At 40.9% G+C, this 25,919-nt stretch overlaps 1 protein-coding gene across 6 annotated transcripts in view; it reads left to right on the forward strand.

The window, feature by feature from the left end:
- The window catches only part of MPPED2 (metallophosphoesterase domain containing 2), a 162,625-nt gene that overhangs the window by 63,110 nt on the left and 73,596 nt on the right, over positions 1-25,919 (forward strand). For all 6 annotated transcript variants that reach the window (XM_031459850.2, XM_031459851.2, XM_064492482.1 and 3 more), the window contains one exon: positions 22,846-23,071. In XM_031459850.2, coding sequence (XP_031315710.1) covers positions 22,846-23,071 — 226 coding nt within the window. The remainder of the gene's footprint in view (positions 1-22,845; positions 23,072-25,919) is intronic.

Consider the following 25,919-nt stretch of genomic DNA (forward strand, 5'->3'; position numbering starts at 1 on the left):
GTAAACTCGTACAATTGAACTGTGTGGCCGTGGTTGCTTTCCTTCTCTCTGCATCTCACTTATCCTTTCCTTTGTATTTTCCTCCTTTGTTTGAAAATAAGGCTGGGAGATAGACTTCCTTATTATTCTGAGGAGACTAAACTTGCCTATGAGGGCAGATATCTGATAGAAAACACACAGCTTCCGAGCTTTGATTTCTCTATAAAATGTTGGGAATGAGGTTGTTAGTTCTTTACTTAAAGACTCTAAAATATTTTACATCATCAGTGGTTTGTGATTCAGTGCCTGCAGTATATCAAAGCCCTGTGCATTTATTTCCCTTAATCATTTGACTTTGGAATTGCTAAGTCAAACAAGAGCCCGTAGGAATAGTCTTAGTGGTGGTGATGGTGGTAGTGGTGGCAGTGGCAGGACTAGTGCTCCTAGTAGGAATGCTAGAGGACTTAGCTGTAATTTGTGAGTTTCTTGGGGATTTAGGAAACCAACCTGATATTTGCACAGTTGCATATTCTTCATTTTATGAATCCTTCCTTCACAGAAGTCCTGGATTCAGAAAGCAGTGTCACCACAAAGCCTGAAAATGCCTTATGTGTGAATTGATAAATGAATCTTTAAACTTGAATATTTAGCAGTGGGAAAGTGGGGAAACTTATGATTCTCCTATAAAGATAGGTAGAAACCCAAAATAACACGTAATGTCTTTTGTGGTGCAGATACAGGTTTTGCATCTGGATGTTTTGTTCCAACTGAAAAGGCCAGGTGAAGGTTAGAGCTGGGGAAAGGTGTGACGTCCACCTGCACAACTGTTTGCCTGTGCAATTCCTGCTCCAGCTAAAGCCTTCTTGTCCGATGTGATGGATACTGGAAGGTGTGCCAGTAATCAAAAAGTCAGCTAATGCGGGAAACTATGACTTTGATAAACATATAGCTAAATAGTTTTATTTTAACTTGAAACATACAGATGATCACGTTCTGGCCAGGATCCCTAATCGCCCTGTCCAAAGCCTTTTCTTTGAATACAGATACGGTGACTTAGAGATCAACACTGTTTTTCTTGGGTAAACCGCACATATAATTTATCACCTTTATCTAAAATTTATCATATTTATCCCATTTCCATTTTGGTTTATTTATTGGTGAGCAAGAATGTAAAGATGCTTGCAAAACAATCTGCCTGCAGAATACTTCTAGATGATTATGATTCTTTTTCCTGCACTTTTAAAAGTGGTGTCCTTTTACTCTTCCTGCAGCAGCAAATTTATACAGTCTTCTAATGTTCTTTAGTCATTTTAAGTAATATACAGTTGTGTTAGATAATTATGGTAAAAAGTACCACTGGCATAAACTAGTTTGGGGATAAGCAAGTGGCTCTGGGATGCCAGACGTGGAGCATAAGTGCACAGGTGTCACCAGGGATAACGGTGACTGTCATATGAGTCAGTGCACTGTGGGCAGCAGCCAGTATGTGTCTCAGAGGGACTAGAGAGTGTCAGTTAAGAGAGTCTAGGATTTCTAGAAAGATCTATCACAGACGCTCTGTATGGCTTCTGTTAGCTGTTTTGTAGCTCACAATTTGCCATATGTTCTTTCAGTAGTTCTCAGATACAAGTTTTTATTCTTACATATGGTCTCTTTGACTGCCTTGCAAATGTTTTCAAAAAAAAAGTCATGGATATAGTTCAGTGACAGGGGACACGGACGTGTTCATAAGTCAGTGTACGTGAGTGTGTCTTTTATTTTTGTTATACTTGAGCTAAAAAGCATCACAGAGTAAGATTCCATAGTCTGAGGTGTCAGGAAAGAGCTTGAGTCTTTGAGAAGAGTCAAGTTTCCTAGAACTATCTGATACGTGGTTTGGATAAGGTCAATGCAGAGTCAGTTCTTACAACAGGAGGAAGAAGGGTCAGGAGACTTGTCAAGGCAGTTCTCACCGTCCTCTTTTCATTTCCTTTGTTGGGCTTAGAGCAGTTGAAGTCTGAGGTCGTCCCTGCTGATAGAACATGCTCTTTCCCCTCACATTGTTACCCTGCTCATCACCGAGAGAGTGAGAGAAACACACCAAATAAGCAAGAACACCGCCCACACAGACAGGCTCATCCTTCAGAGGGGTTGCTACCACTTCTAGACCTGGAGAGGTCAGCGTTTCTGAAGCGGACTTGCTTCATCAAATACACGGCGTGCACTGTTCTGCACATCTGTTTTTAAAATTTAATAAAGCTGCTTGCGAGTGTTGGTTTTAGAAATCTTTTCTCCCATGCGGGTGTGTTTGATTCTATCCTTTATAAAAAATGTGTGCTTGTGGCATTAGGAAAATAGGCCCAGTGTTCACCATCCTGTGTGTGTATACGCTGGTGTGAAATACAGGTACGCACCAACTAACAGTAGCTATAAAGATGAAATCTTGCACTAGCCGTGCCCTGCCTTCACAGGCAGCAGAAACAATGCTTTTGGGGTTGGAGAGAAGCTTTATCACCAGGGAGGTGTGTGTGGGGGGCTCTCAGCTCAAGAAGTGGGCAGAGGGAGGTGCTGCAAATTTTAGTATAATGCATAATGTCGAAAGAAATTTTATCCCATCATAAAGATTAGCAGGCTGTGTAATTCAATTTAAAATTGGTTGGCGTGTCCTGACTATTATAAAGCTTTTCTTTTTTTTCTTTTTTTTTTTTTTTTTTTTTATCGCCATTCCATTATTTTAGGTCGAACACCAATATAGAATGAAGCATACAAAGTCTCTTTCTGTGGTTTCACCCACTGGAGAAATTGTTGGTGAATGCAAGAGATTACCTTAAAATGAGTTAAGAAAATGCTTGCTCAATTGAATGCCTCCTTGTTTTCTTTCTTACTTTTTTTTATTAACATAAAATGAATTTCTTCTGGGCAAGCAACCATTGAGAGTGAAATTCTTTTAAAAGCATTTGCTGGACACAGGGCTTGGTTCTCAAAACTCCAGCGTTAGCACTTATCTGCAGTATCCTAGGCATTACTATGCCATTGAAAACCAAGATGCGGTAGCTTATGTTAATGCAAGACTGACAGACCCACATCTGATGGCAATTACGCATACCGGGGGGTTAATAAATGTTCTTAGAATTACTGTCTTTATTTTCTTTATTACAAGAAAAATGGGCAGCTTCCTAAGTAAGCCGTGCCTCCGACTTCTTGCTCTAGTCTTGGTGACTGGCTAATTAACTGTTTTGGTTCCAGTACTTCATGGGCTCTGCTAAGTTTAATATTCACGCTAGGGAAATGCTAAATCCTTTGGCTGAAGTAGTAGAGTAAAAAAAAAAAACAAACCCTAAATTCAGAAAACATGTATCCAAGGGCTCTTTCTGAACGAGAAACAAGGAGCTATAATAACAATGAGACTTGAATGCCCCATAAGTGTGTGTGGGGAATGAACACATCACATTTTCACATCTTTTTTTCCTCCAGTAGTGAAAGATCTTCACTTTCATCCATCTTCTTAGGGAGTTTCAGCCTGAGGCACTTTGCTAAGAGGGATCTTCAGGCCACATTCAGACTCAGTGAGAAAGACGTTATGATCAATTAGCAATGTCTGCCATGTTGTGGGCAGGGAAGATGGACCCACAAGCTAAGTGTTTGCAGTTCCTGATTTAGTGTCATTTGTCCTTGGTCACATTCATGCTCTCTGACAGTGGTAGACAAAAAGTTGCCGTAGTGAAAATCTACCCCTGCTTTATTTTAACTCTATGGCCAATCCAGACTTTATAGTATCTGTATTAGAAAGTTCCTGACATGACTGTGACCTTTGCTTGGTGGAATTTTTAAAATTTCTTTCACATTGTGGGCAGTTCCATGTCTGTTGCAAGAGGTTCTTGGCGTATCTTGAGGCAGGTCGAGGCTAGTATATGACTCAGGCAGTCAAGACAAGGAAACACATACAACTGCTTGTGTTCTATAGGATTTAGGAAGCAAACCAACTTTGGTTTATGATCCTAATCTAATAAAGAATCAAGGTTGTCTAACGACTCTGATGGGAGTTAACTTTTGAAACTTTTTGCATACCTACTTGAAAAGGAACTAGTAGATCAGCTCAGTTTATCCTATTTTTTCCCCCAAGTCTTGGGCAGCTTACTTTTCTCCAGTTCCCTGTCCCCTGAAACTGCTGATCAGATGTCCCAGGTAGATGGTTGAAAATTCAGATTCCTGGAGTCTGGTTCAGACCTATTGAACCAGATTCTCTTCTGGTGGGTCTGAATAAACTGGAGTTTTAATGAGCTCTTCTGTGGCTTTCCTGTCAGTACAGTGCTACCATTCTTGCTCATGACATTGTCCCATAGTCAAGTTTAGGGATACATTCTGCAAACTTTCATCAAGCTGAAAGATCTTCAGTTACCTCATCTGTAAAAGGGGTAATAGTTCTCATTTCATATGGTTGTTGTAAAGATTAAGTAGGTTAATGTATAAAGCTTTTTAGGGCAGTGCCCAACAGAGGGTAAGTGTTCTGTATGTTGGTTCTAAGCCTCATAATTGTCATCATCGTTTGATTTTGTTTACAGGGACTCTGAGTAACTTTGCCAGAGGCACTAAATCACAAATCAAGGACTCTTACCAGGCTGTTGTAAGGAGTAGAGGAAGATGTACAAATAATATTGTTTGGGAGAAACATTATTAATTAAGCATGTGGAAGTATAAACATGGTGAGTTAAATCAGCCAGGAGGCTTTTGCAAGAAACGAATGACTTTAACAACAAGGGGTTTCTTATCTCATACAACAAGAAGGTTGAGAGTAAAGCATTTTTCAGGATCTGGTAATTCAGGGGTTCTTTCCACCTTCCTTTCTCTGGTTCTCATATGTTACTAGTCTTGCCACTAAAGTTGAAGATTGTTGAAGTTCCAGGCATAGCATGAAGGCATGACCCTGTTCAGGGGGGAAAGAAGTCCATTTCCTCTTTGTATTGTCTCTTTGTACAGGTGGTGACTATTTCCCAGAAGCCCTTCAGCAGACTGCCTCTCAGGTCTCATCGGCTGGGACGGGGTGCCATGCACCTCTTTAAACCAGTTACTGGCAAGGGAAAGAGAATTGCGCATTAATCAAGATCCACTCTCCTGGGTCCAAAGATAGGCTCACCTTTCTTGAGCACTTGGCTTTGTGGGGGTGGTTGGGATGGGGGTGAATATATGAACCAAATTGGAGGCTCTGCTATTGGAAAGCTGGGGTGAGGATCGAATAGGCCATCAACAGAGTCTGCTTTATGAGTCAAGTAATGAAGCCTCTTTGGACGGCACCTTGGAGAGAGTTGCCTGCTGTTTTCCTAGAATGGGGTTCATTCGGTATGACTTACTGATTCAGGAGATAGCCACTGTGGCATGGCTTGGCCAGTGACTAGTGTCTTGTGTAACGCTTAAAATAGCACGCTTATCACCTGTTTCCTATTTTCATCTTGAAATTTTTCACTTTTTTCCTTTTTCTTTGATTCTTTTTCTCTTTTCTTCTGTTTCATTTCTTCCCATAGAGCGACTACCAGGCCCATATATTAAAGAGGATGATGGGCTTCTAGTCGCCTCTGTCCCCTTCCAGTAGAAATTATGTCCAGAGAGAAGGTTACAGCTTCCTGCTATGTAGTCAGATTCTAAAATTTTGAGAGGCACAACTCATAATTGTGCAATTATGTTTGATGGCTGGCTGTTCAGAGTAGCTTAATCTTTCTCTCTTATGCATCTAAACTTGGCAGTCAAGATTCTTAACAACAGCATACGAAGTATCCTTTTAATAATGCCAGTGAATTAGTTGGCACCATCAATTGATCATCAAGAGAAGAAAAATCGCTTGGTTGGAAAGCCACCGGATGGAGCCTGGAATCTGATTTTTTCCCTACATAATTCAGAACAGGCTTGGGAACCTAGCCTAGGGTGACTATTTCAGATCTTACAACAATTAAAGGGTTTGCACAATCTAACTTCTAGGGCAGTGATCTTTTAGCCATGTTATGGCAAGGGCCCTAAGGAGCTAGGAATGGGGTCCCAAGGGGGCAAAACTCTACGTCTTGCCCCCGCATTTTGACTCCTTTTCTTTCATTCAAGCTTCTTCATAGACTTTTGTTTGAACAGAGTTTCCCCTTCACTCCACTTGCTCCACCACACAAACAAAAGCAGTCTGCTTCTGGACCAAGACACAGAGTGCTACGACTTCTTGTAAGTCCTTGTCCATGTCATCTTTGGAGAGCTGAGAGAAACCCTGGTAAGGCCTTGAAGGCCTGAGGTTACATGAATGGAACCTGGATGGTCAGTGATGGCCACAGAATGACCACAGCAGGGGAGGCCGGAGCCAGGGAGCGGAGCCCTAGTCAGGGGGTCATCTCCTCCGCTGGGTCTCCTGGGGCTCACGCCCGTCAGCACAGTCCTCCTGGGCCGTGCTGTGGCCGCCTGTTTGACATCCTCTCAGTTAAGCTATTGTGCTATGGTAAACCTCAGCGACCCAAAACCCAACTCCCTATAATAAAGAGAATTTTTAAGGAGACAAAGGTAGAGCCTAAGAGAAGAAGCAAATACGTCAGCTTTGTTGAATGGCTGTCAGCTGCCCCCAGGCAGCAGCAATAATGAACTTGCAGGGTATTTGCACATCCAGCCCCGTCTTATACATCTTCACCTCCTGCGTGGCTGTTTCAACATCAGTTCCTTCAAATGCTTGTCTTCCCGGGGCAGGATGTTGAAAAAACACATTTTAGAAATATTTTCAATCACCAGGGTAGGTTTAAAAAAAAAAATCCACTAGTTAATTTTCAGCTAGTCAACAATAGAGGATGGGTATCCTCATGGAAATTGAGATCTTAAAGGAACCACATGTTGGATATACTGTTCTAAATATCTCTGGGCTGCGTGTGTGTGGGGGTGTGTTTGTGTACACGTGCATGGATGTGCTTCCTGCCTTCTTACAAAGACACCATCCTGGATCGCCACATCTCAGTAGATTTCCTCTGTTACTCTCTTTCATACCGCCTGCTAATTCCCTTCCTAGCACTTATCATAACCTGAGTTACGTAAGTAGGTATTTACCTCTTTATTGTCTGCTGCTCTCAGCTGAGTATAAGCTCCAGAAGGGAGGAGAGCTTTTCCGTTTTGTGCTTCATTATATGGAACACACTGCCTACCCTACCCTAGGATCCCAGGGAATAGTTGTTGAATATTGTAGAAAGAACGATCATTCCGTGGGCATTCCAGGACCCTATTTCATTCTCAGATCTCATCCTGACTTTTGAGAGGGTCAGGGATCTAGTGAGATTTAATGGGATCTAACAGGATTTCTTTCCCCCAAGGCTGCTGAGTTAGGAAATCAGGTTGTGACCCGACTTTACAAGAGCTTTGAAGTGAGCCAAAAAGGAAAGGAAATCACAAAGTGGGTGAATCTGAGAATGTGGAGTTTAAAGAGAAATGCCACATGACAGAGTTAAAAAGTAAGAATATCTGAACCCAAAGAATTGAAATCTGGCCAGACCTTCCTAGTAAAGAATCAACTTTACAAGCCTTGGATGGGATTGAATCAAAGTGGTTGGAGTTCTTGGTTATGGAGAATTATGTTAGTAGACCTTGCAAAAATACCTTCTTTTCCTACTAGTATATCTGATCTCCAGTTTCTGGCCAAAACAGTCTGAAAGAACTCTTTTTTTTTTTTTTTTTTTTTTAGCAGTCTTTTCCAAAATTTTGACTGCCATTTTCAGCAGTTAAGAATCAATGACACTTAAATCTCAGCAATGTTCTCCTAGGGCAGTCTATCCATGCAATAGAAGTAAAAGCAAAAATAGACAAATGGGACCTAATTAAACTTATAAGCTTTTGCACAGCAAAGGAAACCATAAGCAAAACAAAACAAATGGGAGAAAATATTTGCAAAAGATGAGACTGACAAGGGCTTAATCTCCAGAATATACAAACAGCTCATATAACTTAATAAGAAAAAAAACAAACAGTCCAATCCAAAAATGGGCAGAAGACCTAAACAAGCAATTCTCCAGTGAAGACCTATAAATGGCCAATAGGCACATGAAAAATGCCCGTTATCACTAATTATCAGAGAAGCGCAAATCAAAACTACAATGAGGTATCACCTCACACCAGTCAGAATGGCCATCATTCAAAAGTCCACAAATGATAAATGCTGGAGAGGGTGTGGAGAAAAGGGAACCCTCCTACACTGTTGGTGGGAATGCAGTTTGGTGCAGCCGTTATGTAAAACAGTATGAAGATTCCTCAAAAGACTAAAAATAGGCTTACCATATGATCCAGCAATCCTACTCCTGGGCATTTATCCAGAGGGAACCTTAATTCAAAAAGATACATGCACCCCAGTGTTCATAGCAGCACCATTTACAATAACCAAGACATGGAACCAACCTAAATGTCCATTGACAGATGACTGGATAAAAAGAAGTTGTGCTATATTTATACAATGGAATACTACTCAGCCATAAAAAAGAATAAAATAATGCCATTTGCAGCAACATGGATAGAGCTGGAGATTGTCATTCTAAGTGAAGTAAACCAGAAAGAGAAAGAAAAATACCATATGATACCACTTATATGTGAAATCTAAACAAAAGACAAATGAACTTATTTACAAAACAGAAACAGACTCACAGACATAAGAAACAAACTTATGGTTAACAGAAGGGGAAGTGGGTGGGAAGGGATAAATTGCTAGTTCAAGATTTGCAGATACTAACTAATATATATATAAAATAGGCAAACAACAAGTTCATATTGTATAGCACAGGGAACTATATTCAGTATATCTTGTAGTAACTTGTGGTGAAAAAGAATATGAAAACAAATATATGTCTGTTCATGTATGACTGAAGCATTATGCTGTACACCAAAAATTGACACAACATTGTAACTGACTATGCTTCAGTAAAAATAAATATATACCAAAAAAAAAAAAAAAAAAGAATCAGTAACACTGGCCTTACCTCCCACTCTGAGAGGAATAATCCTAGTGAAAAATGCTAGTATTTCTGAGACATGCAGACATGAAAAGCTGTGATTAAGATAAGCCTGTGTGTTGTAAGAAAATCTGTTCACAACTTTGAGAAACCACCTTGGTATTTGATATGAAAAAGGGCTATTGTATTGATTGAATAAAAATGCAGCCCCTTAGCTACTGAAGGAAAAGAATAAGTAAAAACTGGGTGTTGGCCTCATGGAAGATCTTTACTACTAGGTGTCATCAAAGATGCCTCAGCAGTAGTGTTAGAGACAGAAGAAAAGTTTGGAAGGATAGTGGCTGGATTCAAAGAGGTCATTTCTATTAAGTGATTCTCTGATTTAAGCTCATCGTTAAGGTGGCTAAAAAGATGCTTTCCATGGGTCACATGAAAGGAAAATAATTTCAAACTGTAATAGTAGAGGTTTAAAAAAGAACAGGAAAGAGCGTCCCAACAATAAACTTTTGAGTCTTGAGTGTCCATGACATATGAAGAAATTAGCAGCCATATGCCTGGCGGTTATTGGATGGTCCTTGCAGGCAGTGGCAGATTGATTCTAGTCAAGATTCATGATTGTAGGCACAGGCTTCAGAAAAGCCTCTCCGTTTTTCTGAACCAAAATGTCCTCATCTTAAAGTGAATCATTTAAATAATCTCCGACTCAAAAGCTCTGACTGTAATTGTACGATGTGGTGGAGGAGGAGAGGCTCGGTCTGTGAGATCAGGAGTTCCGCCTTGCCTGCAGCCCACTCCCTGGGTGACCTGAGCCATTTGGCCTTGCTGGGTCTTAGTTTCCCATTCCACGCAAGGAATGGTTCTGATCTTGGAGGACTCACTTAGGTCAGAATCTCGGTGAGCCTGGAATGAGAGGATAAGAGGTCAGGAGCCCCCTGCTGCCTCTTGATTTTTTTTTTTTTTTTTTTTTTTTTCTGTTGGAAGCAAAAGGAAAAAGCTGGCCCTGCAAGTATGTTAGCCTGGATTCTTTCATTTGACCCAGTGACTTGGGGGCCTGAGAAGATGCACACACGTGTCCTGTTTGGCTTGGTCAGGAGGCTCATTTATAAAGAGTGGCCTCTGCAAAGCCAGCTGTCAAAACAGCAGTGATTTGCCTGAGAGGCCCAGGAGTGAAAACGTTCCGATGAAGGGAATACAACGAAGAAGAAATACGGGCATCTTCTTCAAATAATGAATGGCTGTTCCATTAACTCCACTATTGATTGTCTCCTCTGAGCTGCCTAATCTTGGGAACAAAGACTGGAAACATCTTTAAATGAACAGCGTTAATCATGGCAACAACAGTAATTCCCTTCTCTTTTGAAATTGAAGCACATTATTTGCTTGATGTGTATAGTTCATTCATTTATTTTTCCATTCATTTGTACACGCATTCAACAAATTTGAATCTTTACTACGTGCAGGCCAGTTTCTTTGCTTTTGTCGGTCTTCCCCAATAAAAATGTCCCGTTATAACAGATTTTTTTTTTAATCAGATCTGGTTTCTTAATGACAGATGAATACTATACCTTGTGATACATAACAACAGATGCCGTCCTAGGATAAAATAAAAATAGGATTTGTAACGCTTTAAGGCCATGTGGAATCCAAAATTGAGATACTAGCTACTCATATTCACATTACTCTTAACCAGGATAAAATTATTTCTTCAGTCATTCATTCACTTGGTAAATAATTATTGAGGCCTGCTGGAACTGTGAAGAGGAATAGAATATCATCGTCTGACCCAAATGAAGTCCATAGTCAAGTGGGAGAAAAAGCCCTGTAGACAGATTCTGCATTCTGTGACCTGCAAGCATTTGGCAAACTCAGAGCCCAGAGTATGAGTGGAGGGGTGGCTGCGGGGGGCCAGATCACACAGAGCTGTGCACGTGGCACAGGGAGCTTGGCCTTCTGTCTGCCGGCAGTAATAGGGAGTCTGGGAGGATTTTAACATGAGCAAGCGTGTGAGTGAATGGAGGGAGTATGTGTGATTAGGTTTATATTCTGATAGAATCACTGTAGCTTTAATGTGTAGGATGGATTAAGCCTTATAAGAATGTATATTAGTTTGCTAGAGCTTCCACAATGAAAAACCACTGATTGGATGGCTTCAACAACAGAAATTTACTTTCTCATAGTCCGAAGGCTAGAAGTCCAAGATCACGGTGACAGTGGGTTTAGATTCGCCAGGGACCTCTCTCCTTGGCTTGTAGGTTGCTGCCTACTTTCTGTGTCCTCCCATGGTCCTTCCTCTGTGCGTACAGATTCCTGGTGTCTCTCTGCGTGTCCATAATTTTTCTTCTTATAAGGACATCAGTCAGATTGGATTATGGCCCATCCTGTGGCCTCATTTTAACTTAACTACCTCTTTAAAGGCCCCATCTTCAACGACAGTCACATACTTGAGGTACTGGGGGAGATGGCTTCAACATACAAATTTCAGGGGGACACTATTCAGCCCATAAAAGCAGCAAACCAAAAAATAGGGGAAATCCACACCTGGTCAGAAGGCATGTATGTGTGTGATAAAGGACAGAAATGGACATGTGTTTTCATGAACAATTTAAGGCTAAAGCTATATGTATTCATTTGACTTCAAATGTTCGGGAACAGGGACCCTCACAGAACAAGACCACCTCTGCTCTTTTTTGCATTTTACTGTATTGCTGGGAGCAGTGTCCAACAGACAGAGTGTGTTCTCCAACTGTGGCCTGATTACCTAGATTCCTTGAAATATTTAATTGAACTATTTAAAGGAGAGCTTTCAAGAACACCTTAGGCTTTAAGCATACTATGTATGAGAAAACAGATTAAGGAAGACACGATGCAAATTGTGTCTTGAGCTGTAGCTGCAAGATTCTGGGGCTAGATCTCTGGAAACTAGTAAACTACAATGTCTTAGTCCATTGAGGTTGCTATAACAGAATACCCAAGACTGGGTGACTTATACACAACAGAAATTTATTTCTCACTCTTTAGGAGGCTGGGAAGTCCAAAATCAAGGTGCCAGCATGGTTGAATTCTGGGTCTTCTGTCTGATTTATATATGGTGCCTTCTTACTGTGTCTTCACTTGGTGGAAGGGGCAGGGAGCTCTGTGGTGTCTCTTTTATAAGGACACTAATTCATGGAGGCTCCACCCCACCCTCATGGTCTAATCACCACCCAAAGGCTGCACCTCCAAACACCATCACATTGAAGATTTCAACATACGAATTTTGAGGGGACACAGACCTTCAGCTCGTAACACATAGTTAAGGAATAAAGATGTGGGAAGTGAACAATACCTCCAGCTCCACCTCCTGGAACCTTGGGCCCCAAAGACCATGATGGACTTTCCAGAAATCCGTTCTTCCAGAGAAATGATACTATATATCCTTTGCACTACTTCATCTCCGAGGAGAGGCTTGTGGCATTAGGCCACAAAACTGTTCCCAAGGAAAGAGATCAGAGATTGTTGGAACTGGTGTTTCAGTGAAACCAAAACCTTATCATAGGAGACTGCAGGATTTCACACTCCCTGGAAAATCTTCTTTGTAGCTTCTGATTATCTGGAGCTCTTATTAGTAGAAAACCTTGCCAGTTGACGGGTGGAGGAGAAGCGAAAATTGGAAAGGGAATGAATGTGGTCTCCATTCTCTCCATCCCATCGCTGTCACTGTTGATCAAAATATCCTTCCCTGAGAGGTTTCTTTTAAATTTTTACCCTTGGAATCCTTCATTAAAATTTTGAGTTATAAAATGGGAAAAGTCGATTTTATTGGATCCTAAATTGTGCTCCATGTGGCTTCCTGTCCAGAGCGCAAATTATTAAAATTGACATAGGATGTGTGTGCAAGGTAATATCTCTTTTCGTAGACTCTTCTCTAAATTTCAAGATATTCCATAGAGTGGATTAGATTATATAGCGAGTGGGCACTCTGAAAAGAAAATAGAATTGTATATTGATGCCTTCAGAAACAGTATTTGATGGCAATAACATATTCTCTGAAATTCCCTTCAGGGGGAGAAAATGGAGTTTGTTTGCAGTAATTGCATTTTCTAGCATTTGCTCTCACACTTTCCAATATAAGCCAATTGGAACCTGTGATTTGGTTTTGCTTATTGGCAAAAGTACCATGTAAATTGATCTGTGATGCATTTAAAGAAGATGCTTTTGAAAGTTTGGAAATTGAGATGGCTTTTTCTTATTAGATTTTGAGAGTATTAGGGTTCATTTCTATATTTTAGTCTAATGTAATATTAGCCAAATATGTTCTTCTTCAATTTAGTTTTAATCAAGTTCTGGAAGACCATTTTCCTCTAGCCCCAGTGGCACTGTTAAGGCAGAGATTTTATTTCCACTGTCAACCCTCTGTTCTGGCTTCTGTGGACCAGCCTCCTGAAATCACTCAAGTCCTGTGTTCGTCTGCCCAAGCATTGTTTCAGCATGCAAAAATCATAGTAGTTATCACAAAAAGATTTTCATAACTACTTGTGGAGTTGAAGTGAGGAGGGAGTCTAAAAAGCCTCTAAAATTGTTATTTCTTTTAAAGAACATGGCCTTCCTGCCAGCATTGTTTTTATTTGATTTGATTTTTCACCATACTTAATGGTTTAAAATACAGACACATAGGATTTGCATTTGTTCCTCTAATTATCAGTAGAATAATTGCGACTTGTTTTATAATTATTGCTGAAAGGAACATCTGTTTTCTCAATTGCTTTTTTAAGGGGTTTTGGGGGGAGAAAAAAACCCAACATATTATTCTTCAGTTCACCACAGGCTTTGCAAGTCCACACCACTAGTTTATTAAAGATATTCATTGAATACTTTTTTTTTAAGTTTTTTTGGGGGGAGTGGTAATTAGTTTTATCTATTTAATTTTTTTTAGTGGAGGTACTGGGAAATGAACCCGGGACCTTATGCATGCTAAGCACGCACTCTACCACTTGAGCTATATACCTCCCACCCCAATGAACACTCTTTTAATATAATGAGAAGTAGGAGATGAACCTCTTATCCTGAATGAAGTTACAATGCAAAACAAAGATGGGATAAAAATGACCATAATAATAATCGTCCTTTAGGTGTCAGGTCTGTGTTAGGTCCCTTACCGATCTCACTCCATCTGCCTGCCCACTCTGTCATGCAGGTTGCGCTGTTAGCCTTATTTCATGTTAAATGGCATGTTTTGAGTTTGAGTTTCACAGGTAATAGTGACAGAATGAGAAACTTGGTCCCAAATCTGACTCCAAAGCCATGATCTTTCCATCGTGCTACTTTCGCCACATCCCGATATGCTCGACTGACATAAACGTGCCCGTAGCTGGTCAAGGTGAGACTTGACAGTGTCACCACCAGTTCTTCTTGTGACTGTCCAGTGGAACCCTGATTTGGATTCAGTTTTCTGAAGTTTGAGGAAATAGATGGAAGGGCCTGTAGGATATAGTCTGATTGTTCAGATAGAATTTGTTGTATGCGATCTAAGTCCTTTTCAACAAGCCAAGGGCCCTCATTTGTAAGGAAGAGGTTGGACAAATAAACAGTGAACAGACGACCTGTGGTTCCTGTTGTCCAGCCAGATGGTTATGCTCAAGTAGAACTGGAGCCATGCTTCTGGGGACATTTACTACCACAGCTTCACGTGCAGAACGTGCCGTGTTGGTCTGGGTGGCAACTGAGAGGTCCTCAGCTGAGAAACAAGGAGAATATTGTCGTTCATTTTCACAACTTTGTGGTAGTAAAGTATATGGATGTGTGTGTGTGTGTGTGTGTGTGTGTGTCACAAAAAGTTGTATTGGAATAAGGTGATGGTTGAGATAAGAATACTTACAGACAAGTTGCTACTGAGCAATAAGCAAATCTCTGAGCTGTTTTCAGGCCCCTTATAATTATGGATGCTAATGACCTTGTGGTTTACATTTCTTAATCCCTTACCTGCCATCAGTCCATATACTGGTGACTACTCAGGCCCAGAGGCGGTCTGCTGTCCTGGGTGGGGGCTGAGCTCTTGTCTCCTTTGTGTGGATTAAGGCTTATAACATCTCCAGCTGCCTTGGGATTCTTTTTTTATGGAGGAGGCTGGAGAAGAGGAGGGAGCATTTCAGCAGTGGTTTCTCACACTCGCCCTAATTCCTGCAGCGGATCACTGGGCGCTCACTCAGCCGTCATTCCCTCCATTCTCCTGGGTTTCCGGCTCAGCCCTGACATTATTGTAATCTAGTTTTCTGTGTTTAATATTTCTTAGACTTGGTTTCCCATTGCAAGCATGGAAGAAACCCTAATGCATGAGTTTCAGAGGAGAAGGTAGCAGTCTGAACCTGCTGTGTGGCTCCATCAGCAAGTGTGAGTATTAACGGTAGAGCTGTCAGGACTTGTGAAAATTAATGGAGCCTGACGGGGGACAGACTGAGGTCAGAGACGGAGCTTTCCCTGATTGAACGCTTCTGGTGGCTTTGCAGCCGAGGCGAGTGAGTGCAAACCATGGAGCCGAGAGGGATGGCTGGAGGTCCATTCATTTGTTTAACAAGTAGACAGTGGGCACCAGCGAAGTACCAAGCATTTTTCGAGGTGCTGTGAGTACAGCAGGGAAAGATGGGCTCTGCCTGCTCTTGGCCTCAGAGCCTTGCTCTGCCTCCACACTGGACTCAGCCTTTCTCTGCTAATGGCCCCCAGTAGTCCCCAAGGAATGAATTTAGGTGACGCATCTCCTTCGTCCATAGTTCTTCCATCCTTGTAGCTACTGGTATTATTTTTTTCCTTCTATCGTCCTGCAAAATTTTCTGCTTGGCCAGTTTTCAAGCCCAAGTTATTCTTATTGAGTCCTCAGTGGAACAGAGAGCCTTCAGGAGTTTCAATATTTTCCCTCCCTGCTGGAGTCATGATACTAAAAATATAATAATAATTTTAAACAGAAGAAATTGCCTTCTTTGACCCACCTTGGGGGTAGCATTGGCTTTAGGGAACAGTGTTTGAAAACAGGCCACCACCAGTGCCCCATGCCCACCAAAGATTTCAGAAATGTGACTGAATTGCAGCGTCTCTCATATGTTTAGAAATGGTCCCAAGATAATAGGTCCAACTATATATATATATATATATATATTTTTTTTTTTTTTTTTAATCTCAGACAGTTCATTTTTTTCTAGCATGTTGGCAGGGGAAGGTGAGCCTGAAGGTTGTGCCTTGTGCGTTGTATTTTCCTGGGCACCTGGGAGCCATTGCAGGTTCTTCTGACTTGGTCATCTCGGTTGTTTTCTTCTTGCTACATAGAGCAAGATCTATTTAATGTGAATGTAACGCCACACACATATTTTTGGCTTCCTCCTGTATTTTCAAAGTCTAGAATTTACGAATATGGAGGGGAGTGGACATAGGGATTGGCGGTCTTGAAATTGATGGGTCACCTTTATATAAGGAGGTTTTCTTTCACCCAGGAAACCCAGCAGAGCCCCAGCAAGCCTTTAGGGGTGCTCTCCTTCTCAAAGAACTCCTCTTATACTCTGGGTTCCCCTCCCCTGGATTTTAGGAGAAGAAAACAGGAGCTAGATAGCAGTCAATTAACCTTGCTTATCACACCCCTGATAAGATTGGGGCGCGGGGAAGGTGGTATTTGGCATGAGTCAGTTGCCCCTATTTCCCATACCCCCACTTCATGAAGAATGAAGACTGTGGGGCAGGAGCCAACTTCTGGGAGGTGGCATGCAGATCCCAAGAAAAGGGAAGTATTCTGGAATTACCTTGGATTTTGATCTGACCTGAACTTGAGCTTTCTAGAGGAACACGCTCTATAATGATTTAGAACAGAAAGATAAGTTTCAGTTGTTATGATACTTAATTTTGAGGGACATTCACTTTTACTGGTGTCAGAGGGACAAGCTAGCAAGGAAGCTTGTTTGGCCAGAGCAGGGCTTATGTACGTTTATTTTAAAATGCTGGTGCACACGTGTCTGAGTCTCGCTGCTTCTATTACTTCTGTCCAGTTCAGTTCACATTTTTGTTTGACTTCACTGGTCTCTGTAGACATTTGGGTTTATTACCTTGGACTTATATTCTCCTTTCAAAGTCTCATTTCTCATAATATGGCCAACACGTTTTTAAATTCTGTATATACTAGAAGAGATGGGTAACTGGATGACAGAAGGAAGAAAGGAGTGATGTGTTGAGGCCTCACATTTTCAAAGTTAGAAACATCTGGAAAGAGGCCACTGGGTTTGCACTGTGTACAGGCCACCATCACCTCTAGGTCCAGAGGTTCTAATGACCCTAATAATACTTTTGATAACTTAGAGGACACAATGGACCGTGTTAGTTTCTACCTTTCAAAAATCAAAGTTTTCTTTTTCATCTTCAGATGCTTTTCTTTGAAGGCAGTGACATTGTGCCATTGTGACTAGGGAGTGATCCAATTTGTGGGTAAACTAATATTTTCTTGGTTGGCAGCGGGGAAGGGCAATCATTTTAATAAATTATTTCAACACAGTTAATATCTACTGAGTGATGATGAAGTGTTAGGAACTGTACAAATCTTTACAAGCAGTATGTTGTTTAGTGTGCATCCAACCTTAAGGGTAGTGTTGTTATTTCCACCCCATTTATATTTGAAGAAACTGCAGTTTCAAACTGTGTTGGAGATTTTTTGGCTAGACTGGATTTGAGATGTTTCCTCATTTCACTTTTAAAGTTCTGGAAAAAGGATTCCAGAAGCTTGCAGCTGGTAGGCCAGTTCAGCCCCCAGATGTATTACAGTTGGCCCTCAACTGTGTTTGTTTGTTTTTAATTGAACTAGCAAGTCAGAAGGGCTTAAACTTGGAGGAGAATCCGACACTCATTTAAACCTTGTCATAGCTCAAGACTACAAGCTCATTCCTGGAATTCTCCCAGGGTAAGGAAGCTCCTGGCGAATGTGGCAGATATTCATTCATTCCTTCACTTGTTCAACAGATACTCTTGTGGGCCTACCATTTGGAAGGTACTGAACTGGGTACTTTGGGTCCAACAAGGAATGACAAGCCAGGATCAATGGACCTCACAGTCTAGGAGGAGACAAGTCACATGCAAAAAGCAAAACTAAAATATTGCAGTAAAATAATAATCAATGTGCACTGATTATTTACTCCATACCATGCATGTGCTTTAGAAGCTGTATCTAATTTTATCTGGAACACAACGTAGTACAGTTACTGTCCCCGTCCTGCTAAAGCACTTTAGATGACATAAGGACTCTGTCCAAGGTCATACAGCTGACATGTGTGAAGCCTGCAGAGTCCCCACTCTTACCCTCATGCTGCCTCCACAGTGTCAACTGTAATAATTTAAAAATCAAATCGCAAAGAGAAATGTGACACATGCAGTAAGAAAATATTAAGTAATATTCATGGAAGTAAAGCTGAAGAGGGAGAGTGTAATGAGTCAGCTGAGAGTGAGATGGGAGGCAAAGGGAGCTGAGGAAGAAGACAGGAAAGGAAGGATCGGAGAGGGAGGAGGAGCAGGGAGAGGGCAGCATCACTAATCTTGGGAATAAATACTTTGACAGACAGAGATGTCACTGTGGTATATGATCTGTGGCAATGATGATGGAGAAAAAGCCTTGGCTTTGGTTCTTAGGAGGTTATGATTGATGTTCAGGGATGCTTTTGGAAGAGTACGGAAACAAAGGCAGATTGCATTGGGTAAATTCTGAGTAACCATTTGTCTCTGAGTTGCTGATTCTAATAACAGGGTGGCCCATCAGGCAACACAGTTGTGATTAGTGGGCCAGGTGTGAGAAGGAACATGGAGTGAGGAGGTCTGTGACAGACTGGAGGTCAGTACTGCCTGATTTTTTGATTTTCCAAAAGAAGCCAGAAACCCTGAATTTTTCTGTGGTATCTCCTGATTTCTAAATGTTAGTTCAACTAATAAAATAAAATAAAATACAGTTGAGGGCCAAGTATAATACATCTGTGCGCTGAATTTGACCTACCAGCTGCAAGCTTCTGGAATCCTCTTTCCAGAGGTTTAGAAGTAAACTGAGGAAGCATCTCAAAGAAGAACTAAGGTTAGGGATGATTTAGGATTGCATTTGAGGTGTATGGTGAGTGTATGTGTGTGTGTGTCTGTTGTGTGAATAGCTGCTTGTTTTTATTTTCTTGAGGTGGGTAAACATAAACTTACTAAGGAGGAGAAATAAATAAATAAACAGACCCAAAACATCATAGAAAGATGTCTGAAAAATTAAAGTGCCAGTAGCAGGAAAGGGATTAAGAGGCCAATTATTAGAAAGATGAGAAGATGTAAACAGATGAAGTGATCAGGAAGTGAAGAGAAAGAAATGAAGGGATAAATTGGGAGCTTGAGATTTGCACATATTAACTACCATATATAAAATAGATAAGCAACAAGTTTCTTCTGTATAGCACAGGGAACTATATTCAATATCTTGTAGTAACCTATAATGAAAATGAATATATGTGTGTATATGTATGACTGAAACATTATGCTGTACACCAGAAATTGACACATAGTAAACTGACTATACTGCAATAAAAATACATAAATTTTTTAAAAAAAGAGAGATCTTACCTTGAGGTTACAGGACATATTGTATGTCAAGTGGGGAGTCAAAAGGAGCCTGCGAGCTGGAGGAACAAGTTGTGATGGCTGCTTAGGGAAAAGGCAGTGGCGAGAGTGTAGGATAATTAGAGCTGGGGAATAGCAGTGAGGACCCAGCTGACTTTCACTTATCCTTTAGTTTTTAAGTGAGCGCCTATTTATGTGATACAGCAAGGCAGCACAGCTACAGTAAAAGACACAAGTTTGAATAAAATTTGATTGCTGCCTCCAAGATGTTAAAGTCTTTCTTAAATGATCTGTAGGTCTAAACTGAACTAATTGATGGGATAGTTTCCCATATTTCATTCATTCACTTGCTACAGCCGTCATTTTGCCATATCTGTGAATTATCTGTTCTATTATTTCCTCAATAGTTTTCTTTAAATCATCTCTTTTTATATACAAAAGTAGAAAAATGAAAACAGAAATGAAAAATAGAGAAATGAAGCCATATGCCATTACTTGCATTGTTGTATTTTTCCAAATATACATTTTTAAAACACACAAAACTACTTGACATTTTGTCAAAAGCTTATCTCTATTATACCTAAAATAATCGTGTGTCTCATCAGTAGAGCAAATACCATGTCTTGGGAAAGATAGAATTCCTTGGTTTGTAGAATGCTTTAGGTCATTCAAAGCAAGAGATTTTCTACATTAGAATAGCTGCATATGGCCTTGGTTTTTATTCAGGCAGGTCAGCTTCAATGGCCTGATCTGAATAAAATGGATAAGGCAGGCACCTCTTTGTCTGACAATTTTAAAATAATGCTATTTGAATACCAATAAGTCAGAGCTTGACTGCAGAGCCTTCCAAATTAATCTAGTCTGGAAAAAAACTAAAATGCCATCAAGTAACAGGAGATTTGTCAGCTGCCCTGCTTACTCTTTTCATATAAAACATAAAGGTTGGCAGATTATAGATGAAAGGTCAGTTCAGCCAAAAAGAAAATACGTCAGGCAATCTCATAACATAGGTAACAGAGGAGGGAAGTTGGAAACTACTATTGCATTCTCAGAAAGAGATGAGTTTGTTGGCAATGTGTAAATATCATTACAGTTTCTGCGGCTGTTCATTTTGGTGGCTGCTTCTTTGTGCTGAGTCTCCAAAATTTGATTTAAAAGACACTGAAGAGGCCTGTCTTCCTGAGAAAGATTTACTTTGCAGCAGTTTTACTTTTTTTTTTTTTAACTGATCTGAAGAGTAGAAATATACTTCCTTTGCCTGTTTCCCCATCTCACCCATACCATCCCTGAACCAAAGCTCTAAAATGGAAAAAGCAAGAAGCCAAGGCCTCTTGCAAGAGCAGTGGTGCCTAAAGACAGGGTTTACAGTGAGTCCATCATCATGAATGATTAAAGGGGACCCCGGCAGCTACAGCGCGATTTATACCAACAGAAGTGCTCAAAGATTCATGCAGGTAGGACCTGCCTTGGAAAAGATTACTGTCCAGGAAAACGTTTCAGCCTGTGCCAGCCTTGGGGGCACAGGTGAGTCTGGGGATGCAGTATCAGGTCGGTGGGGTCACAGAGCCATGATATTGGCGTTGTGGCACATCTCAGAAAGTTCCATCCTGGTCAGTGCTGGGAATTTGCAGTCTCTTTAATATATCTGTATGTTAAGTGCAGGGAATTGTGCAAAATACAATCATTCTATCCAAGGAGCTTGCAACATACATCACACCCCTTATTGTCTTATGCCAGTGCAGATTATAAACTCGCATTTGAGAAAGGCTTCCTGTTTTGTATGAGCTCTTCGCTGCAGCCTTGCAAATAGCTGAGGCCAGAGACTTGTCACACAGCATTGGAGGCTAGTAGCCAAGGATATCTGTTGATGCTCGGCCACCACTTTTTGGGTTTCGTCTTTCTGCACTGTTGTTTTCTGACTGCTTTCATCCTCCCTCCTTTCATCTCCCCATTAACCCACATGCTGTGTATACTATTTTAATACTGTTAGAAACCTAGAAATTTAAAACTAGAGAAAAATCAGTAGCATTGCAAAGCATATTCTGGCAATCTTAAAAACAGCTTAAATATTAGCAGATTATGTTTGCAGTGTGCTGCTGAGATTGTGGACTTCCCACTGTAGCCTCCAGTTTACATTGCTGAAATCCGAGTGGACCTATGACAAAACTGGTGCTCCCCTCCCCCAAAATATAATTCTCTCCCCAACTATAAGCTTCATTAATTGAATCACTGAGTCTGGCTTGCTGGCAAGGACCAATTCTTACAACAAATGTATCCAATTTCCTGCTAGTGGTAACTTGCATTCTTCCTGGAATAGCAGGAAACATTAATTTTGCATTGGACCCAGGAGTATCAGGAAGCTGGAATTATAGGTACCATCATCCCATCCTTTTCCTCCTCAAAATAAAATGAAATAAAATAAAATGAGCAGCTGCCCAGTGGTGAGGCTTGAGGGATGGATAATGACAAAGAAGAGAAAAGGGCATTAATTTCAGGATGGGGACAGCTGCCCAGCACTATCTCCCTTTGGATTTTGGTTCTTATAACATCACGGTGAGTTATTAATATGTATGATCTGTACTTTATTCAAACATTATAAATCTATGCAGAAGTCTGGTGTTTGGGTTTTCCTTTATAGCCTTCATTCTTCTTCCCAGAATTATCTCATTTTGATCGGGAAACTTTTGCATAAAAAGCACACACCGAGAACTCACATTTCCATGCCATAAATATTAAAAGGAGGTTAAGCTTTACAGTTTCTTCTCCCATCCCAATGGGAGGAAAGTTAGCCTTCTAATCAGGGGTCCATTATTAATGTTCCTTTTATTCACAAGCCAAAACGGTAAACTCTAACTTGTACTGTGTGTGGTTCCTTTCATTTATGTAAACTGTGGAATGCTTGGCTGTGCCCTGTCTTTTGTACGAAGGTTATTCTAAAAATCTAGCAGTTATCTGAGTTGTGAAAAATAGCCGGTCGGCTTATTTTTCTGAGGCTCAAAACCAAGTCCAGACCTTTTTTAAGGCTCGTGATTAAAGTGCTTTCTGCTGGATAATTGTAAAGTGGGGATTCATCGCAGGGTGGATTCATCCCAGTGAATCTGTAGCAAACAGAAGAGGGAAATGGAACTAGAAAACTTAGTGTCTCCTTAGTAGCTTTTTAGCTTCTGAGCGGCTTCCTATCTCCTGTTTATTGTCATTTTTGTTAGTATAATGGAGTAGTCATAAATTTTGGTTCCCATGGAAATATAAAGGAATGTGGGAGCTGTTTCATTTGGGTGCACTGTCTGCTAATCACAGCCTCGGCTGCTGTGCTTCGTGATGGGAAATGAACGTGCTAATTGGTGTTCTTTTTTTCTTATTTCAGGAAACCTGCCATATGAATATAAAATAGTGATTGCTGGGAATCATGAACTGACATTTGATAAGGAATTCATGGCAGACCTTGTTAAACAGGACTACTACCGTTTCCCCTCTGTGTCCAAATTGAAACCAGAGGACTTTGACAACGTGCAGTCCCTCCTGACAAACAGTATTTACTTACAAGACTCGGAGGTAACAGTGAAGGGATTCAGGATATACGGGGCACCTTGGTAAGTGTTCATTCAGCCTTCCCTCTCCGCTTTTTAGCTCAGCCCTAAGAAAGGATGGTGCCGACTTCGGTGCTTGAAACGCAAAGGATCCGGGTGGAAGGACACCTTTTTGCGGCGTTTCCGGTAGAACCCATGTTCTGCCACCGCGGCCAAGCATGATGCTTGTTGTTTATCTTGGTGAGGCAGATTTCTTCAGGCAAGATCAGTGGGAGCAGGGCTGTGGTAGACATGTGTATGTCACGTCGGTCTAGGGGACCCAGACGGACTTGCGGGAAGGGCACCGTTACCCTTAACACAGATTCAGTCACTCTGAAGGTCCATCAGCCTTTGGTGACTCATCTCCTTCTCGTTTCCCATTGGAAGCACTCATGAAATATCTTGCTTAGATTAGTTTCTCAAATCTTGCTACACATCAGAATCACCCAAGCAACTCCGAAGAAATACAGATCTTGAAGCTGTATCCTCCCCAGACTCTCTTCTCCCTGAGATAGAGCCCAGGGATCTGTTTTTTGTTTTTTTGTTTTTAATTGAAGTGTAATCAGTTTACAATGTTGCGTCCGTTTCTGGTGTGCAGGATAATGTTTCAGTCATACATATACATACATCTGTTCCTTTTCAGATTCTTTTTCATTATAGGTTACTACAAGATCCTGAATGTAGTTCCCCGTGCCCTACAGTATGAACTTGCTATTTGTCTGTTTTATATGTAGTAGTTAGTATCTGTATTTTTTAAAGCTCCCCAGGCAAGACTGATGCACAGTTTGGAAGTTACGGGTTGAGAACTTAGTTCTAGAATTCTCAGTACTGAGTTCTAGAAAACTTGAAGCTGGCTCCTGTTCTTTGGGGCCAGACGAGAAAGCATTTTCATCCTGGCTTCATCAGTTGCCAGTAGTCTGGTTTTGAAGAAGGTAATTCGTAGCAAATGAACCTCAGTTTCTGCATCTCCATCTCGAAGGCAGTGAAAATAATTCCTCCTTTAGAGGGTCATTATGAGGATTAAATTAGGTGATGTATGCAGTAGATCGAGAAGAGTGCCTGGTGGTTTGCTTAGAATAATTACCATTTGGGGGGCCTTAGCTCTGCCACTAAGTATTTTGGTGAACGTGAGCAAGTTTCTTAGCCTGTAGAGCCAGTTTTTTCATCTTTGAAATGGGAGTGTTAGATCAGAATATCAGTATCAGAGGCATCTTGGATTTTTAGTTATTGGCTTACTTACTTTTTGAGAGCTCTGCATGCATAGAGAGCAGAAAAACTAACCTTCACTCACTCAGCATGGAAAAGTCCTTTGGCCCCGCCCTAGGAGTTGTGACAAGCCTGGACAAGAACAGCCAGTGAATTCAGATTGGCCACCCCGTGCAACAGTTTGGATTGTCCTTTGTAGACTAGAAAGTTGAGAGATTGCCTGTGATTTTTTTTTTCCCCTGGTGTTACTAGTTGGTATCCAGAAGAACTGATGAGTGGATACAGGAAATGTATTTCTGTTTAAAATCAACCTGACAGTGATTGTGAACTCTTAATTGAGTACTTACCAAGTGCCTGGCACTGTTCTAAGTCCTTCATATCTATTGAGTACTTACCAAGTGCCTGGCACTGTTCTAAGTCCTTCATATCTATTATCTCATTTTCTTCAAACTACCTTTAAGAGACAGGCACTATTGTGATTCTCATTTGGCAGATGAGAAAACTCGGGCACAGAAAGGTTAAGTAACAGCTCAAGAGTCACACAGATGCTAAGTGGTAGCATCCTAATTTGAATCTGACAGCCGGGTACCTGGTATGCCTGAGGTGGTGGTGATAGTGGTGTGGTAACTGGTGGTTATGAACTGCATTATACCCAGCTTTGTTAGTGCTTTTTATATGTGAGAAGGTGATAAAGGACAAGAGAACAGACAGCAGAAATTAGCCCTATCCAACCATTTTCTGAAAACCCATCTCAGGGTGACGTCGGGTGTCGGTATTAGCGATTTCTGGGTTAAGGGCAGGAGAGAGAGAGCTTTTTCAGCTTCTCAGCTCACTTCTTAATGACTATACAGTAGTTGAGGAATGACCTCTGGCCGAGAAGTGCTCTATGGAGTTAAGATGACTTTTTCAAGAATTTAAGATGATTTTTGAAAAATCTTCAAAGAGCACAGAACATTTAAGGTCGTTCCTGAACAAACAAGACCTTCAGAGAGTCCCCGGATGGATGGTTGCTGGAATAATGACAGCAGACAAACTTCCTGCCTTATCTGAGCAGATTCACATCTGTTTAGGGTAGGGTTTAGCTAAACCAGATTATGGCAGTGATGAACGAGGGAGTGATTTTTGGATCCTGAGGCAGATCTTACAGCACCTCAAGAAATAACAAAACATAGTCATTCAAATATGTGAAGTGATGGGGCATAATTTGTTTTTGGTAGTGGTACAGACTTTGGACAAAGTTTATGTCTGTCCTGGATTGAGATCATTCAAAAAAGTTTTATTTTAATATCAAGGAAAGTGGCAGAGACAAGAAAATAAGCAGCATTCGTTTTCTAAAATGTTATCCTGAAGTTGTTTTTACCCACCATTTTTTGGGATTTCTGGAAAGTTTGAACTATTTCCAGCCTAACATCTCTTTACAATGAGGGAGATCTTTAAATGGAATCTGCCTCACCTATAAGAATTGTTGGTACTTTGTCTTTTGACCAAGAATACAGAGGTGGATGAAAAAGACATGACAATCTCATCGTATATTTTAGAGGCATCAACAATTTGGATCTCACTGTGAAGATATCTTGTGAAAATTAATATTCCCAGAATGGCTGTAATGGGAACACTGATTTAGGAATGCCTGCGTTAGCATTTCTGTGCAGGGAAGAACAGATCT

This window comes from Camelus dromedarius, chromosome 12 (genome assembly GCF_036321535.1).
Source record: "Camelus dromedarius isolate mCamDro1 chromosome 12, mCamDro1.pat, whole genome shotgun sequence".
In the NCBI taxonomy this organism is placed as follows: Eukaryota; Metazoa; Chordata; class Mammalia; order Artiodactyla; family Camelidae; genus Camelus; species Camelus dromedarius.